We start from the raw sequence: 19,811 nt of genomic DNA, 5'->3' as shown, positions 1-19,811 counted from the left end.
AGTTTTCGCTCGGTGCCGCCAAAAATCCCGACATACCAATTGTATTTAAAAAACAAAGAGTCCATATCTCAGAAAGTGTTTGCGATAAAAATTTTTTTTCATGTAACCAAACGGCCACTAAAAACATTAAAACTTTATTTGAACACATGGAACATATACATTGCAGTTATGCAAACAGTGTTAATATTTGTAAAATATTGTTAATATTTTCTGTCATATTAATGAATAAACAACGCACACAACGTGCATTTAAATAAATACAAAAAAAATATATATATATATTCACAACAAGTAGCTGTAGAGAATAGCAACGGCTTAAAAAGAATGATAATCAAAAAATTGGTATGGATTATGGACAAGGGGCACTGCCGGTAATAGCAGAAATACCCAACGGCCATAATGGAATGTAGATAAGTAGATTAGAGTATAAGTGGAGGAATGCTGACCACATCAGATGTATTAACAATGGAAAAATAAATAGGTACCTGTAAAATAAAATTAAATAAATACATATAGTACTTAATGCTATAGATCCAATGATTTTAACTTCGTCATAAAGTGTCAGCAGCCAAAACCAGTGGCAATACAGCAAGAAGCAAGGCTTCTGTTTCTGATATGAAATATACGTAGCAAGAGGTAAAAAAAGTAGGCTGACGTATATTTCATAGCTGGTGGCATATATGGCAGATTCTCTGGAAGAACTGCTGATATGCTGGTTTGAATAATCTGGCATGGTAGATGTTTCGAGACCCGATCGAGATTCTCTGGAAGAACTGCTGATATGCTGGTTTGAATAATCTGGCACGGTAGATCTTTCTTTTGTTTCGCACATTCTTTCATTTGGCCAACGGCTTTGGCCACAGCGGCAGCACTGGCTTGTGGACCGTGATTATGGCTTACGAAATTTTGAAGATAATGCACCCCATTCGAATATTTTGTTGTTGCTCTACCTTTGCAACTTTCTGATTTTCTTCTTTCGCAACGTCGTTACGATGTTTATCTTGCATTAATAAATAACCACGTACATAAATTTTAACACTTTCCTTCTGAGACGGAACAATTTCACAAACTTCATCCATTTTTGCTCAAAGGTGCTCAACACTAATATTATTTCTGAAATACGCACTCTTTTATACGTAGGTCAAAAATCCTGATTACACCAGGTTCCGACATTTCAGATTTTCAATTAAGTCGCTGCCTTAATGACTAATCTATGTTCTTAGCATAAGATTAAAACGCTATTTTAGTAACGGCCATACACGACAGGTAATTTACCTGTGGTAGTTGCAAAATAAGTTAATTCTTAAAAGGACGACATTGTTAATTCTTCAAATGAGAAGGTTATAGATTATGGAATAATTACTGACAAGTCATGCCTAATGCACTTGTCAAAGAAATTCGTTAAAGTACAGCTAATAACAAATGCCTGATTACAGTTTTAGTTGTGCTAATGATACTTAAGACATGTTACGCAGCTGCCAAAACACATTACTCTAAATTTCATACTGTATTCTGAAGGTATTCTTATTTCAAGTTAATATGTAAATATTAACGAGTATTAATCAAAATTCTGAAACTTTCATTAATCAGATCTTCGTCTCTTTGTTTGAAAAGAACGTTTAATCATTTTTCTTTTATGTACAGTGTTTCTCTCTTTTTAAACACCAGCGTTAGTCGGCCATCATGCTTGTATTCCACCTTCCCTGGTACTTCTGCTCCATTTCCTTTATGTCCTGATGGAATCTCTCTCTCCCCTTGTTCTTCGTTCTGTGCAAGATTTTCGGGGGGAAAATCAAGATGGGCATACAAAAAGTGAATTTTGATGCTTATATTGTAACCTAAATTGCGAAGCTTTTTGAGCATATTTTGAACAATTTTCTCATAATCCTGTGATTTATGATTTCCTAGAAAGTTTTCCATTACACTTTTAAAAGCAATCCAGGTTTCCCTTTCAACATTAGTTGTGGGGGGGGGGGGAGTTTAAACTGTATGTTATGCCTATATTCTATTTAACTCTTTTGTTTATTCTCCTTTCCACCTTTCGCATCTGACTCGTATATCTCACAGAACAATTCGGGTTTTTGGGAATTGCTATATTAAATATAATCCTCCTTCGGATTGGGCTGTGTGTGTTCAAAATGACTAGTCACAATTTCATTAAGGCTATATACAAATCTTTATTACATACATATACAGGACAAGAAATTAAGAATAATTATGCACATATTATAACATGATAACACCACAGATATGACACATCGTATGAACTAATTGGTTATGTAAATTTATATTCATGTACATCACTTATCTAGCACAAGAATATTAACACCTTCATGAATTTTCATTATGATAACTTCTCTAATGTATCATCAATTTTTCTTTGGGATCACACTCAATTTCCACATTCAACTTTCTTATACAATCCTTCTTAGCAATACTAATCACAAAACCTCCTCTATTTAAATTACCATGATACAATTGAAACCATCCTACTAGCTTTCATCTTAATTATCTGGTTCATACCAGCACTAAACAAAAAAACAAAAAAAAACTTTCTGACTTGGTCACCATAGTACAACTGGATCATCATATATAACAGTATTTATCTTAATTATCCCTTTTAATTTCCCCGTCTATAACATACATATATCTTAGTGTATAATTTCCCATGTGACCTTCCCATATAATTCTCTTATTATTCCCTATAGTCCTTCTTATAGTTTAAAGAGTTCTTATGTTAACTTGGCACTTACTTCTAATTTCTGGCGGGATGTCTGTGTTAGGGCCTTCTATCCTTTCCTCATTCAGGGCTGCTATCTTCCGCCATCCAGAGCAATATCTTACGGCTTCCAGGGGAATATCGTACGGCATTCAGGACTGCTCCTCAGCTTTCGGGATCTGCTACTCTGCCTGTCAGGACGGCTACCTTCTGTTCCAGAGCAGCTACTTTCTGTTCCTGGGCTGCTACTTTGCCTGTCAAGACTATTTCAGGGTATTATCGCCTTCCTCGGTGGACTTGGTCATCTATGTGAATCTTCTGCTCTCATTCTCACTTTTTACGAACTCCCTTTAACTACCCCTGACACGTTCATCCCTTAATTTCTCACTCCCTTACATTTCCGATAACCTCACTTCGACTTTTTCCTTCGACTATCTCCTCATTATATTTCGCTCAACTCTTACATTTTTTCGCCATAAATTCTCCTCTTTTTTGCGCGCTCTCTCTTTTTGTTCCCCGAACTCTACACTGCCCCCGCAAGCCTGGCACGCCTCCCCCAACTAATCCTCCCCCTACTGTTTAAATTTACGTTCCGTTTCATTCGCCAACACCTTTCTCGCAGGCTGTCTCCCCAGCGCGGAAACCAACCCCCTTTTCGAACATTCTTATTCCTTTCTCACAGGTAGCATGACCCTTTGATGTCCACCGGCAACCTCCACAAACACTATTTTATTATCGCACCTTTCTTTCTAAAAGTATCAGAAACTCAAAATATCAGTCAGCCTGATACTGGTTTTAATTTGAAACGAACGAGCACTCCCTTCCTGTTTTGTTCTGACGGTGTTGTAGATCAAAGGAGGCGCTTCGTCTAATCCCGTCTCCCGTCCTATCGTTCGTTCTCAAGCAACCCCTTTCACGCCTATTCTCAAATGGCACCCCTTTACCTAGTCCCGCTGTCTCTGTTTGCTCTTTTGTATTATGGGAATTGATAGTTTATCCCTTTGCTACCATTTCTAATTCTCACGCTTAAATTATCCCATCTCTAAATCTAACGTTCTTCTATTTTAATCTTACTTTGAAAAAAAAACCAAATATCTTTATTTTAATTAATTTGTAAGATTTTACATCTTACATAGTCATAGTAGTTTCAAACTGACCGTCTAAAACCAATTTTCTAATTTGGGGACCAATGAAGATACCCTCCTTAAGTTTTGTGTCAGATAAATCTGGAAATTTACTGCAAAGGTACTTAAAGCAGTTGTCATCCTTATTCAATGCTTTAACAAATTGCTTCATTATGCCTAACTTGATATGCAGTGGAGGTAAAAGTATTTTATCTGGCTTCACCAAACTTTCGTGCATAATAGTTTTTGACCCCGGTGTAAGATTGTGCCTCCCAGGCCATTGCTTCTTTGTTCAATGCAGCGCTTTAGCTCTGCTGTCCCATTCACAAATAAAGCATGGCATTTTAGTGTACCCACCCTGTTGCCCCAACAACATACATAACACTTTTAAGTCTCCACATAGTTGCCATTCGTGATCTTGATATTTAATTTTCTTCAGAAGCAACTTCTTCAGAAGCAAAAGATTGTCATACATTTCTTTTAAGTAGACTGAATGAGCAACTGGCACAGATGTGTACTTATCTCCATTATACAAGAGAACACCTTTTAAACTAGTCTTAGAAGGGTCTATAAATAGTCTCCATTCACTAGGAACGTAATGGAGCTCCTAAGGCACTTATTAAACCAGCGATATCACTGCAATATACGAGAGGACCTTCTTTTGAAAAATACTGTATAAACTCCCTTTCACGGTTTCTGTACCAGGAAAATGATGTACCTGCAGTAAGTAAGTTCTTCGCTTGAAGTCTGCATCCCAGAATTTCAGCAGCATTCTTTGGAAGACCTAAGTCCCTTACTAAATCGTTCAGTTCGACTTGCGTGAATTGCTGTGGCGTTAAAATATTTTCTGGTTGATAACATTCCTCTTCACTAACCTCTTTAGCTTCTGCTTCGGTGGAAGAAGATTTGGACTCCAAAGTTTCTGGTGGAGGTTTTACAGGCAGATCAGGTCCATGCGGAATCGGTCTTATGGCTGACGGTAGATCTGGATATTTGATGTCCTTTTTATTTTTTGTACAGTCCATTGACCAATGGTGCTATTCCTATGGTGGCGCGAGCCACACCATAGGAACAGCAAATGGCAAGCACACCTTTTTTCATTGACTCCATTTTCTAAGATGTTCGACACATGTATGGCATACTTTATGCGGTGCCCAAGATTTATCCTGATCGCCTAGTTTTATGTCAAAGTATGCATAATACGATTTTTTTTACAAATATTTCGCCTCTGCTTTACAGAAATAAAACAACCACATATGTAACAAAATGTCGGGACTGTTTATACACTTTCTGGTTGGTATACTAAAAGAAAACTAGCACACAATGAGAGCTCACGACGGTTTTTACAGGAGTACTGTGACCTCATAAGGGATGTGCCACTTATATAGCTCTGTGGTTGAGTGGACTGTACAAACGAGTGAGTGCAGCTCAGACAAGTTTAACCCGTAACTACACACAGGAGTCTTCGAGACTCCACTCGGAAAATAAAATTCTGGGAATCACAGATGGGCCGGAAGAGCGGGGTTGGGGGCCGTCTACCTTGCTGGTTCAAGGTTGGCTACCTTGCAGTGTGTGTGTGTGTAGTTACGGGTTAAACATGGACAATCTGTTTTATTTGAGGCAAATATTTGAGACTGATTACGAATATAGGGGTATAAAACTTGTAAACCATTGCAGAAACTATAGTTATGTACACATTTGCGTATAATACCTAGGTATTATTTTGTTAATGAATTGTGAAAAATCTTTAACTGCCACATACTTTTATTCAAACCCCAAAGAGACTGTAAACCAGCGTAATTAATGCTCAAACGCCTATACAAATACCAAAATTCGACTTGAAAAATTATTAATTAAATGCAATATAATAAAGTAAAATTAATTAAGTCGTTTTTATTTGCTGATCGTATTTTAAAACAGTTTGTTTCTAACAGAAAACCTGATCTTCAAATTGAGTGGTATTTGTCGTAAAATTTTTGTTATATTTTATATTCTTTCTATACAAATTAATCTAATAAGGTAAATTTTTACTTAGTAAAAAACTAATAAATATATAGAATTATATTCATATATTTTTACAATATAGTAGATACTGTCGGGATTTTGGGCTGTCGGGATTCTGACCGTCGGGATTTTGGGCCAGACCTGTCTTCGCTATTGGTGAAGCGTTACTTTTTCTAGGTAATGCAATACATGGTAACTCGTTGGGAAAGTAGTCACAATATGAGATACAATTAAATCAATGCATTTAAACTACGATTGTAGTTTACTTTTTATGAGCTAACTATGGTGTATTTACACCGATATTTTATAGTAATTGTAAATTATGATACCATGTTATTAATCATGATAAATTATGAACGCCTGATCCTCACGTTCCTGAATCTTAAAATCATATCCTGAATATTTTGTGTATTTATTATATTAAATGAATTTATCATATACAATTACAACTTAAAAACAAAAAGAAGCCTGTTGTAACTTTAAATATGTATTCATTCCATTTGGATTAATTTTTGCTAACTATAGGGTGCTAATTGAAAATTCTTAGCAATACACAGATTTGTCCTGGCTATTGATCTGATCTGCAATTATGGATTTTGGACGAATAATCTGTGTGCAGAAGATCAACAAGTCTGCCAAACCTGATTTTTCATGGGCGAGAGATGGCTTTAAGTGGCACCAGAAAAACAACGACACTTAAACCGTCTTCCGGGACGATTGCCCGTTTGATTCGATTTTAATATGTTAGCTTTGTAAAATTTTCATGTTATGTAGGTAACTAGCATGGTTTTCCGTGATATGTCAACACCCACTCCTTTGTGTCAGGGATCAAAAATGTGATTGATAATTTTTTGATAACTTATTTGGAAAATATAAAAAGTGCTCTTGGGATGGCTACTTTTTGGGAACTGGGACGATGATTCAGAAAAAGGTTTTTTTTTTTTTTTTTTTTTGGTATATGTGGAGTATTGCCGAGGTACACACCTAGGTATTTCTGTCCCTCGCTGGACCATGTGCCTTGGATGGGGGAGTCGGTTCTAGTTTTCCAGTTGCCAGCCCACAGGCCGCTGGTCTTACAGTGGTTGAGTTTTGCGCCTGATGCTTGAGCATAAAGATCATGAGCCTTTTGAATGACTTCAAATTCACTCTCGTGTCGTATTGCAATTGTGACGTCATCTGCGTATGCTGAGTAGGTTATATGTAGGTGGGGTTCTGGTAGCAGCGTTCGTCGGGATTGTATACTGGTAGCAATTTTATTAAGGAATGGTTCTATGGCAATTGCATAGAGTTGTCCAGAGAGTGGGCAGCCTTGTTTTATTCCTCTGGAATACGGAAAGTGGCAGGTGAGCTGGTTGTTGAGTTTCAGGCAGAATTTGGCTTCCTTGTATAGCAGATGGATTGTTCCGATGATGTAAGGTCCATATCGAAAGGCTTTCAAGGTTTGAAATAGGTAGCTGTGTTCTACTCTGTCGAATGCCTTTTTCTGGTCAAGGCTAATTAGTGCTAGGAATTCTCTTTGGCTGTTTGCAGTGGAGAGGAGGTCTCGGATCAGATGTAGATTGTCGTGAATCGATCTTCCAGGTACAGAGCATGTTTGTTGGTGATCGATGATATCAGGGAGAGTGGCTTTTAATCTATTGGCGATGACTTTGGAAATGATTTTGCAGTCCGTATTCATTAAGGAAATCGGGCGCCAGTTTTGTAAATCGGTGCGATCTCCTTTCTTGGGAATCAGTCGAGCGACAGAGGTGGTGACCGAAGCTGGTAGTCCATGGAACTGAGCTTCTTCAAGCATTTCAAAGAGTAGCACTCCGAGTTGATCCCAAAACGTTTGGAAGAATTCAGAAGTCAGTCCGTCCAGACCTGGTGATTTATTTTTGGAAAGGGCTTTGCATGCTGCTGTTAGTTCTTGTAGGGTGATTTTTTTCTCCATACTGCATTGGGCCGTATGGGAGATTTTTTTAAGTCCTGAAAGGATTTCCTCCGTTGCCTTTGTAGAGGTTTCTTGAGAACTGTAAATTTCTCTATAAAATCTTGTTACTTCAGAGAAGATTTCCTCTGGGTCTTCAGTGCTGGTTCCGTTTTGCTGCTGAATGGCAGTGATGGTGGTTGATTTCTGATGTCTGTTTTCTAATGAGAAAAAGTATTTGGTCGGGGCATCAGATAGATTTATGTGGGTGTATCTTGATCTGAGCAGGGCGCCCTTTGCAGAGTGTTCTAAGTGGGTTTGTATAGCTTGTAGTGTTGACTGATAGGTCTGACTATCAGATGGGAGATTTTTCAGCCTTTGCTCAAGTTGATAGAGGTTGATAGAGGTTTGCGAGAATGATTTCAGTTTACTTTTAAATCTAGGCCACCACGTGTTCATGGGCTCCAATCTGTCTTTGGATTGGGCAAGGTTGGATATCAGGTCTTGCAGCTTAGAAATGTATTCCTTGTCTTGAAGAAGGCTATTGTTGAACATCCAATAAGCACCTCCACTTTTGTAGTGATTGGGTGAGAAAGAGAGCTGTAATTTGATAAAGGAGTGATCTGAGATATAAGATGGCAAATGTGTGAAGCTTCTGACCAGGGGGATGGTGTGTTTTGGGATGTAGTATCTGTCCAGTCGGGCTTGGTAAGGTAGTCTTTCAGATGCTGTATTTGCTGATCTCCAGGTGTAGGACTTTTCTTCTGGGTGCTTGTGTCTAAATACGTCGACCAGTTAATTGTTGTTTATCAAGGCCTGCAGGTTATTGATTAATGTTGTGCGGTGCTCAGTGCATCGTACTCTGTCCATTTTTGGGTCGAGAGTGCAGTTGAAGTCTCCAGCAAGAATGATGTGTTCTTGATCTATAGTAGAGATGTGGCTTTGTATGAAGTTGGTTATTTGAATAGCAAGTCTGTCTTGCTGTGGCAGGTAGATGTTAAAAAGGTGCAGGGTTTCCTTCTGGGGTGTATCCAGGCGGGCGTAAATTGCGTAGCCAGCGATCTCTGCTATCACATTGAGCTTGCAGGCGGACTTTTGATGAAGGCCGACACTCACTCCTGCCCCATGATGTTGTGTTGTGTATAGATAGATAGATAGATAGATAGATAGGACTGTGAATTTTTTGCGGGAAAATGACGAAATCTCGGGGAATTTGCGAGGGGCGATAAAAAAAAGTGGCACATATTTTAAGTTCCGAAGCGATAATTCTCACATGTCGCGCTCATGCTTCTCAAGCAAAAAATAAAGGGAAAGAAAAGTGAACTGATTTGCTTTATTTAGGTCCAATTCATACTTTACATATCAAATAGCACACGTAAATTTTGATACAACATATTATATTATACATAACTGTCATACTATATTTAGGTTATCCGAAATCAACCTCATCACCCATGTGTATTATGTTCATGAATTGTGTGCGGTCTCTGGTAGTTTTGATTCTTTGGCTGGACGGAAAAACCTAGTTTTAGGGAGGGGGAAAACCTTGCTGTCTTCGCCTCACTGACTAAGTCAGCCACGCAGTGAAAAAAGCGCAGAAAAGGTCTTCGCGCCATTGACAAGATTACAACTACAGCTTTTTCCATCCGGTGTGGGGAGGACGGTGATTGTAACCACTGTGTTACCGACGAAGACAACATATTATAAACAGATAAATTGGATACATTTCGCCGATCATTTCGTAGAACATGACTGCCTCTCTAACGAAACGAAGCATTAAGGAGGTAAGTTCCTTTAAATAAAGTATTCCAATTCTTCTTGTCAATTCATTTCCGGAACTGAAGGTTACCCACAGAATAATTATAAGTCGCTTCATAGCACTAAACAAGAAGGTAGAATTATCTTTATTGATAACAGCATGTCTTGGTGCTTTGTCATGTAGTTAATATTATCTTAATTATGAAACTATACAAAATTATTGTATTAATTATACAAAACAGTAATGCAGTTTATTCACTGAAGGTTTTCATAATTTACATAGAACAAAATATTTTACATTTGATTTTAACTTTCGTAACAGAGTGTATCTGCACCTTTTTTCGTAACATATTGTATCTGTTACGAAAGTTAATGCAACAGATTTTAACAGCTTGTATTTGTTACGCAAGTTAATACGAAAAGAAAATCCAAAGCCATTTTCAAATAATCATCGTTTTTCGAAATTAGGCAATAATACTTGTTACTGTCATACAGCTGAATATTACCTGGCAGGCTTCATTGTTTCTGTAAATGTATAAAAACAAAAGATCTTACTTTCTATTCTTATTTTTACCGATTATTACTTTTATGTAACCATAAAAGTTATACACAGTGTGGCAATTGGAAAACGACACTGATGTTATGAAACGAGTGCCGGTGGCCCTCGTGGGGTAGCACAGTTGATAGAATCGCCGTCCTCCGCACAACGGGTGGAAAACATCTGAGTTCGAACAGCGTCGATGACATGAGGAATTTTTATGGGCCTTTTTCACAACATGGCTGAGTTAATCGGCTTCAGGTGAGGGTAGCATGATTTTTTCAACCGGAAACTCGAGTTTTTCGTCCAGCAAACAGAAAATCGACCACAGAACACGCAATTTACAGACAGTATATATGGACCAATATGGCCTTAATTGCTGATGCTCTTAAAAAAAAAAGAGTGCTGTATTTGCCATCTACTAAAAGTAAACATGAAATTAAAGAGTTTTTCCTCGAGCACCACAGTCGAGATCAGCGGAAATTGCTGCCATTTTAGAACGTAGTGCAAGCTGAACTGCGCGTCTCTACTATGTCTGTGATGTGGAGGAAAAAAGCACAAACATCAATCAAGTTTTGCGTTCGACTGGGCAAATGAGCCACGGAAACGCTTCAAATGATGAATCAAGTGTATGGAGAGAATTGCGTGTCTCATGCACTGTATTTGAGTGGCATAAACGTTTTGCCTCTGTAGGAGAATCACTGAAAGACAACGAAGATCCGAGCACAGCAAAAATGGTTCGAACACCAGAGTTCATTGAAATCATTCGCTTGCGCGAGTAGCAAAGTGGTATCGTCACCGTCCTCCCCAAACCGGGTGGAAAAGGCCCGGGGTCAAATCCCGTCGATGACTCGAGGAACTTTAATGGGCTTTTTTCACTCCGTGGCTGAGTTAGTCGGTCTCAGGCGTAGATAGCAAGGTTCCCCCCTCCCGAAGAATCTGAGGTTTTTCATCCTGCAAAACAGACAAATCGACCAGAAAACACACGCAATTAACAGACATAAGACACGCAGCACGGCATATGAATTTAAATATTCGGGTAGCCTAATATAATAGTTTGGTTTTGAAATCATTCGCTCCGAATGATTCCAAAACCAAACTATTATATTAGGTTATTAATAAGGAAACCATTCCACTAATAAAAACCCTAGGATTTGAATAAAACGAACGTCTGTGCGCGGTTTGTTCCATGTTCGTTAACAGACGGTCAAGGATACCCGCGAGTTGAACGCTGCAGATAACTAAGGCCGCTGAAAGCAAATAGACTTCCTGAATTCGATCGTAACGGCTAACGAGACGTGGTGTTTTCAGTACGACCCCGCAACAAAGGGACAAAGTGCGGAATGGAAGTCGGCAAACTCTCCCAAAACCAAAAAATTTCGTCAAGAAAGGTCAAAAATCAAAACTGTGCTCATCACTTTCTACGATAGCAAGGGCATTGTGCACATAGAGTTCGTTCCCAATAGCCAAAGTGTTACTGCTATCTACTATCTAGATGCTTTTAAACGTTTATTGCAGAAACGTTTATTCATGTGCGACCTCAGTATGAAGAAAACGGGAGCTGGTTCCTGTTACACCTGCGACAACGCACCAAGCCCCAAGGGTCTCATCGTTCGAGATTTTTTGGCTACCAATCAAGTCTGCGTATTGTCGCACCCACTGTGTTCACAAGACTTACTTAGCCCGTGTGACTTCTTTTTTGTTCCGAAGCTTAGCCGCTTAAAGGCTGTTATTTTCATGACGCGACACCATTCAAAAAGTTGTGACGAGAACATTGAAGATCATACCAATCACAGTCTTCCACCAGTCGCTTCGTGATCGTTGCATGCACTGCGCGGACGCGGGAGGAAGTTACTCTGAATAAACCAAAGTTAGTTTACTCATACATGGGATTATTTTTTTTTAGTCTCGTTTTCCAATTGCCGCAATGTGTACGTCCTATTCTACAGAAAGTTATTGTGGTGTTTGAACATTTATGAAATTCAATTTGGTAAAAATGTTTGTATATATACAGGGTGTCTCAAAAATATTGGTACAAACGTTTAGGGGAGGTAGGTAACATCTAAAGGAATGTGAATCGCATAGGAACCCATAACCGGAAACATCACGGGAAAGTAGTAGCAGAGGCACAAGAAGCAGAAATGACACAAGACAGTAATTAGTGGCAAACATTTGACATATATTTGGGCGCCAATCCATCGACGCCCAAAACGCCTGTTCAAATGGTCACGAACACACCTTCCATAATGGGCAGGCGCCCCGTCATGTCGAAACCAAATGTTGCGTCTCACATTTGCTGGAACATCGTCAAGTAACCCTGGTAGAACTTGTTCAAGAAAGATCCGATATTTAGCGGAGTTCATGCGGGATGGTAACACGTATGGGCCGACTAAGCAGTCACCGACCATACCTGCCCACACATTCATTGCGAAGCGATGTTGTGCCGCATGGGGGTGCACACCGTGTGGGTTGTCGTGAGCCCACGCATGAGCATTGTGCTGATTGAATAAGCCTCATCCGTGAACAAAACGTAGGCTGGAAAATTCAAGTCTTGAACACTTTCTTGGAGAAACCACTGCGCAAAAGCCACACGTGCAGAATGATCTTGGGGAGCAGTAACTGAACCCTGTGGAGATGAAAGGGGTGTAAGGCATCGTCGTGCCAGTCACGCTGTACACTGCAACGAGACACTCCTAAGGCAGAGGCAACGGCACGTGTGCTGGTAGTAGGATTATTCTGGACGGCATTCAACACACTTTCTTCTATGGCGGGAGTTCGCGTCGAACGTGGTCTGCCCGCACTACTCCTGTTACCTCTAAATGACCCATAATCGTACAAATTTTGATGCACACGCGCAAACAAACGGTGGTCCGGTAGATGTCTGTCTGGGCAGCGTTCTCCATAAATTCGTTGAGCGGCTCGTCTATTGCCCTCTGCTAATCCATATACTAGGTGCATGTCTACTGCGGCGACTACTGCTTGAATGAGTAAACCAGAAATTTTCCCTGTCGCGAACTGATGATCAGCGCCGTGTACCGACTTACGGTGACGTTTCCGGTTATGGATTCCTATGTGATTCACATTCCTTTAGATGTTACCTACCTCCCCTAAACGTTTGTACCAATATTTTTGAGACACCCTGTATATTTTCAGGTTAATTTATTTATTAAAACAGTTATTTATTATTTAATTTAATATTTATTTAATGTATACTGTATTTATAATCATGTAGTTTTATGCATTCCCCAGTTGAATATTCCTGTAGTTCTAGTACCAAAAAATTGTACATAATACACTATTCAGTTGTTCGGTAGTTTCTCATTACTGTCTCCTGTTCTTGTTCTCTTAGAGCCAGCTCTCATCGGGTCGAAACTGAAAATTTTACCAAGCGTAAGTCTTGTTCAAAAATCTTAATTTTAATAATCAAGTATGTACCTGATATTAACGATGCATGTGACGAACTGGAACGCTCGTTAACTAATGGTAATTACGAGTATAATCGGAGTTATAGGTACCTTTAGCAAGCCGTGCACTTGCTAAAGATACACAGACTAATGGTATAACTAGAGCCGCAAGCAGAGATGAAAGTGATTCTTGCACTTCTTATTTTAGAACATGCGGTTTTTCAAGCCCTGCTGTGGGTCAGTCATCATGGAACAAGTAAATACATGCTAAGAACATGTGCATGAAGACCAGTACTGGGACTATTGTAAATAAATTTGAAGTACTGTTTAAGTCATAAAAATACAGACATTGTGGGGACAGCGGAGACATGGTGTTACTCAGATATAAGCGATGCTGAATTTGATTATGGGGAATACAATGTATACAGGATGGGTGGAGAAGTTATGCTCTTAGTTAAAAAACATATGAAATCTAAGGCAATGCATCCAGTCGGCATGGGTGACCAGTGCAATGTTGAGCCAGTTTGGTGTGACATAAGCACTGGAAAAACAAAATTGAGTAGGAGTGTATTATAGGCCTAATGACTGTGATAAGTATACCAAACAGCTATACAGAGAAAGAGTGGGATAGTAAATCAGGATGTCTTATAATGGAGGATTTTAACTTTCCAGATGTTGACTGCAATTTGTGGGCTGCTCACGCACATTTAGCAAGATTTATTGAATGACTGTTTTCTACAGCAGCAGCAGTATGTTAAAGAAGCAATACGCTTGATATTGTTATCAGCAGTGATTCTTCATGCACGGAGAATCTCCGTGCAGGTAGAAGACTCGCTGAGTGGCAGTGATCACGGTATACTAATGCGGAAGAAGGAAATAACTACTCTCAAGGTTAAATAGAAAAGCTTTTGCTTTCATAAGGTGACTACATTGGTCTCAGACAGTTTTTAAATTCTATTCAGTGGGACCAACTGATGTTACCAACAGCAGATTCTAAATGGGAAGTATCAGGGAAGTAATCATAGAAGTCTTTCATACCAACGAAGAAATACTGTTCAAGGATCAGACATAAATGAATGTCACGTGAACTAATGTGACACGTGTGAGAATAAAAATGCGTGGGATGCATCTAAATTATCAAGTGATACAAGCCTATGGTACATACACTCTGCTGCCACTTTATTAGGCACACCTACCTAGTAGCTTGTTGAGACTCCTTTAGCCTTCAAAACAGCCTGAATTCATCTAGGCATGGATTGAACAAGATGCTGAAAACGTTGTGCAGGAATGGAGTACCATGGAGACATGAGTGTGTCACGCAGTTCCTTGACGGAGGTGTAGGCCTACAGCGAACAGCCCCTCCCAGCTCATCCCAAAGATGTTCAATAGGATTGAGATCCAGGGACTGAGCGGGCCACTACAGCAAAGAAAGTCATTGTCATGTTCCTGGAACCATTTCATAGTGAATCGGGCTTTGTTTTGTTTTTTTTTTTTTATGAGAACCCCAAACACGAGAGGTATTAGAACCTATAGTACTTAGTACCGTGCTTGGGTTGGAGGTTGAGAAGACGAAAGAAGATATTTGTTGATATTGGACTTCAACTTCTGTAGATTGTAATTTTCAGGAAATACGTATGAAGGAAGGTTGTTCCAGAAAACGGCAGTTGAATGAATAAATGAGGAAGATGAAAAGTTGGTTCTGTGGGTTTGAAGTTGGACAGTAAATGGATGTTGGCTGGTGGCGGCACGTGTTCGGACTGTTTTGAAAGAGAGAGCGGGAATTATAGAAGCCAATTCAGAAGAACAGTGTCCATTGAAATATCTGTAGAAGAGGCATGCAGCAGAAACAGTACGTCTATGAGAAAGCGAGCGGAGAGACTCTGTCAGAGATGAATCACTAATCAACCTAACTGCCCTCTTCTGAATGGAATCAAGAAGCCTGAGAGAGGTTTTGGGCGCACCACCCCAGATGTGGGAACAATATTCCATGGCAGGGCGGATTTGCGATTTATACAGAGTGAGCAGCTGTTTGGAAGAAAAGTAACGCCGAGAGCGAAAGAGAAAACCAAGTTTTTTAGATGCACAGGAAGCAATATTTGTAATGTGCCAAGAGAGATTAGAAGTCAGGGTAATCCCCAAAAGAGATATATCATTTTGCCTAGAAATCGGAGTGTCACTAAAGATAAGCATAGGAGCAGAAGAATCCTTTTTGCGAGATATAAGACAAGACTGAGTTTTAGAAGGGTTGAAATCAACTAAAAATAAATAAATAAATAAATCTTTATTGTGAAGTAGATTTACAGCACAATATCCCATCACGGCGACGAGCGCCAGGGGTTCACATATAGATAACATAAGTACAAATTCAAATGGCTACAAAATATAGCGAACACATACAAAAGGCTACAAAATACAGATTACAAATGCAAAAAGAAATACAAATACATCATAAAAACAAGGAGATGAACACAAATAAAGAAAAACAAATACAAGTTGGCAGTGATTCAGGTTTCAAGAGCTTTGATAAACTTGTGTCTGTCCTTCTTTTTACTTATTGTGGTGTCGATGTCGGCGTCCACACGGTTGAGGGCAGCGAGCATCTGCTTGGGCAGAAATCTTTCGGTGAGTACAAGCCTGTTGTGGTGAGCCACAAGTGCTGGTACCGACCTTAGGCTTGGCTGTGGAATCCTCCAAGAGCAAGCATTCCAAATATTTGGAGATGATATTTGGCCTGAGATGAGTTTGGCTGTGAAGACCAGCCTCTTTTCAACGATCAGGAACTTCAACCTCGGGATGTCGAGTGCTTGTGCCATCATGGTAGTTGTGGTAGCGGGAGGTAGCCGAAGCTTGTTATTCGCCCATTTCAGTAGCCAGTATTCAGCAGTGTACACCCGCTTAAGGTTTGTATGTGCAGCAGAGGCCCATATTTCTGCACCATAGAGAATGGCAGGGTAGACGGTGGAGGTGATGAACCTTTTAACAGTGGCAGGATGTCGGACGTGTAGCAGCTGCTGCTTTGAGATCCACCGTAGACGAGAAAATCTGGTACTGAGTTTGTCGATCTGGTGGACAAAGGACATCTTTTGGTCGAACAGAACGCCAAGGTCTGTGTGCGAGGGTACGTTTGGTATTCGTACCTCTGCGAGTGAAACGTTGAGTACTGTCGGCCTAAGTTGTTAGACAACTAAGTTGTCTTTGCCCCACTGGAGAATTACCTGAAGATCGGCATTTAAGGAATTGGCAGCAGATTTTCGAGAACTTGAAGCTGATTGAGCTGGACAAGGTTTCTCAAAATGGAAAGTTGAATGCAATTTGCTATCATCGGCAAAACTATGGATAGGATTTCCAGTCAATGGAAGAAGGTCATTGATATTCAAGAGGAAAAGAGTGGGGGAAAGAACTGAACCTTGGGGGACACCGGCATTAGTGGAGAAGTTAGAAGACAGAGAGCCATCTACCATCACCCTCAGTGAGCGATCAGAGAGAAAACTGGATAACCAATTACTAAAAACAGTTGGCAAACCATAAGATGGAAGCTTGTTTAGAAGACCTTTATGCTAAACACGATCAAAAGCCTTTGAGATGTCAAGAGCAACTACTTGTGTTTCACCGAACCTTTCCATTGAATTAGTCCATAAATGGGTAACATAAGCCAGAATATCACCAGTGGATCGACACTGACGGAATCCACTGGTGACGGAAGGTTTCTAGGTAGTTTAAGAGTTGGCGGTTAATTGATTTCTCCATTACTTTAGAAAGAGTAGAAGTAATTGCAATGGGACGATAATTGGATGGGAGGGATTTGTCACCCTTTTTAGGAACTGGCTGGATATGAGCAAATTTCCAATCAGAAGGAAAAACACCTTTGGAATAAGAAAGTGAAAAAAGGCAGCAAAGAATAGGAGTAAGTTCAGGAGCACAGGATTTGAGAACAAGTGGAGAAATACCATCAGGACCTGGAGCTTTCTTAGCATCAAGATTCATCAAAATCCTTCTGATATCCTTTTGACGGAAGACCACAGGAGGCATTGAATGGAGCGTGTTAGGAATGGTGGGAGGTGTTTTACCAAGATCATTAATACATGAGCTCGAAGAAAAATGGGATGCTAGCAGGTCAGCTTTATCCTTGGCTGAAGTGACAACAGAACCATCTGGTTTGAACAGAGGTGGGAGCGAGATGGGCAAAAGTTGCGGCCAATAGCTTTGGAAAGAGACCAGAATGCTCGGCTACCATTAGAGCAAGAAGCAAGTTTTCTACTCTTAGCCTGTTCAAACTCTAGTTTGGACTGATTAATAACTGCTTTACAATTGTTGCGAGCTTTGGTGTAGGCAGAAAATGAAACTGAAGAATTAGAAACAAGCCAATTACGATATGCAACATTCTTCTCTTGGACAGCCTTAGCACATTTATTGGAAAACCAAGGTTTAGATAAAGGACGAGATTTTAAAGTGGAGTGTGGGATAAAGGATTCTATTCCTGCAAGAATAATTTCACTGACACGATCTGAGCAAACGTTGACATCAGAAGTTTTGAAACAGTAATCAGACCAAGGAAAAGAAGAAAAGAAGTCTCGCAGGTCATCCCATTTTGCATTCTTGTAATGCCAAACAATACGAGGTTGGGAATAGCCATGAGATAAAGGTTCCATTGGAGAAGAGACAATCTCCAAGTTGTGATCTGAATTGTGCACTGGCACATTATCTTGCTGGAAGTAACCATCTGACTGAGAATAAACGGTCAACATAAATGGATGCACTTGGTCAGCAACGATGTTTAGTTACAATGTGGCATTCATACGTGAACCTATAGGTATCAATGGACCCAACGTGTGCCAAGAAAACATTCCCCACACCATAACACTGCCCCCACCACCTTGCACAGTAGTCATCAGACATGACGGGTCCATGGATTCATGTTGTTTTCGCCAAATTCTGAAACTTTCATCAACATGATGCACCAGGAACTTCGACTCGTCAGACCAAGCAATTATTTCCCAATCCTCGATAGTCCAGTGCTGGTGTTGCTGTGCCCATAGGAGGCGTGCTTTCTTGTTCTTCACTGATAACAAATGTACGCGATGCGGCCGTCGACTGTTGTAGCCCATTCGCGACAAAGTGCGACTAGTGGTCCGTTGCGATTTTTTTTTCTGCGCACCAAGGTTGTATTCTGACGTGAAGTGCGACATTGTGGCCCGTCTGTTTGCTTGCACAATTCTAGCTATCCTCCTCTGACTTCTCTCATCAACGAGCGATTTTCTTCCACAGGAGTGCCGTTGAGAGGATGTTTTCTGTTCGTTGCACCATTCTTGATACACCCTTGAAACTATGGTGTGTGAAAAGTTCAGGAGAACTGCCGTTTCAGAGATGCTTTGTCCAGCACGTCTTGCACTTACTACCATGCCATGTTCGAAGTCCGTTAGATCACTCCGTTTCCCCATTCTTGCTACGGTTTGTACGCCTTACTGATACTGGAAAGGTGTTCTGCTGCATTTATATCTACAACTGTGGTTATCTGACTTGCAACGTTGTGGGACAAGCCTTTTGTGTGCACAGCAGGGGTGTACTTAATAAAGTGGCAGCACAGTGTATATATTATTCTGTGATCAAGTCACGAAGGAGGTTAGTGAAGTTAAGACAGATTATAAGACGTCTCTGGCAAAGAAAAGTAGCAAAGACTTCTATGCTTATATTCACAATAGAAAGGATTGAATTACATTAGGCCACTTGATGTCATTGGGTTAACTGTTGATGATCCTGCTCAGGTTGCTGACAAATTGAACAGTGTTTTGCATCTATATTCACACGAGGAAGTCTTTAGGGCAGGGAATGCGAGAAGTTTCTGAAACTCTGACGGGGAGCTAAATGATAAATGAAAGTGGAAGAGAAATTGTTGCAGCTATACATAAAAAAGGCGCCTGGGATGGATGGGATCTATCCAATTATACTAAGGGAGGCGGCAAAGGAGGTTAGCCTGGAATCAGGAGACGGTCCTATGCGACTGGAGATGTTTAAATGTATTCCCAGTTCATATAGAAGACTCAAAAGGAGACATGAGTAATTACAGACCTGTTACGTAATTTATATTCCAGTAAAATAATGGAGTCACTGGTTAAAGAAGTAATGCTGAACCATGTAGACAGGAATGCATTTATACTGCAGGTATAGCATGGATTTGTTAAGGGCCGGTCTGGTCTAACCAATCTCATTGGATACTATGATCGAGGAACTAGATGCAAAAAATCATTTGGATATCATCTACTTGGATTTCGGGAAGGCTTTTAATACTCTTGCACACAAAAGACTGCTGTACAAACTGGAGCATTGTAACATTAAGGGAAAGTTACTGCTATGGATA

General features: G+C 40.0%; 1 protein-coding gene across 3 annotated transcripts in view; it reads right to left on the bottom strand.

The window, feature by feature from the left end:
- Positions 1–19,811, bottom strand: part of LOC150083002 (mpv17-like protein) — a 108,679-nt gene that overhangs the window by 58,630 nt on the left and 30,238 nt on the right. The window contains exon 4 of one of the 3 annotated variants that reach the window (XM_090376973.1): positions 9,964–10,039. The exons of the other annotated variants lie outside the window; for them this stretch is intronic. Coding sequence (XP_090233099.1) covers positions 10,031–10,039 — 9 coding nt within the window. The 3' untranslated portion in view covers positions 9,964–10,030. Of the gene's footprint in view, positions 1–9,963; positions 10,040–19,811 lie in introns of those variants that run through there. 3 annotated transcript variants of the gene reach the window in all.

This window comes from Mastigoproctus giganteus, chromosome 7 (assembly GCF_048544385.1).
Source record: "Mastigoproctus giganteus isolate SK-2022 chromosome 7, ASM4854438v1, whole genome shotgun sequence".
NCBI lineage: Eukaryota > Metazoa > Arthropoda > Arachnida > Uropygi > Thelyphonidae > Mastigoproctus > Mastigoproctus giganteus.
This window is presented reverse-complemented; position numbering and strand designations above follow the sequence as displayed.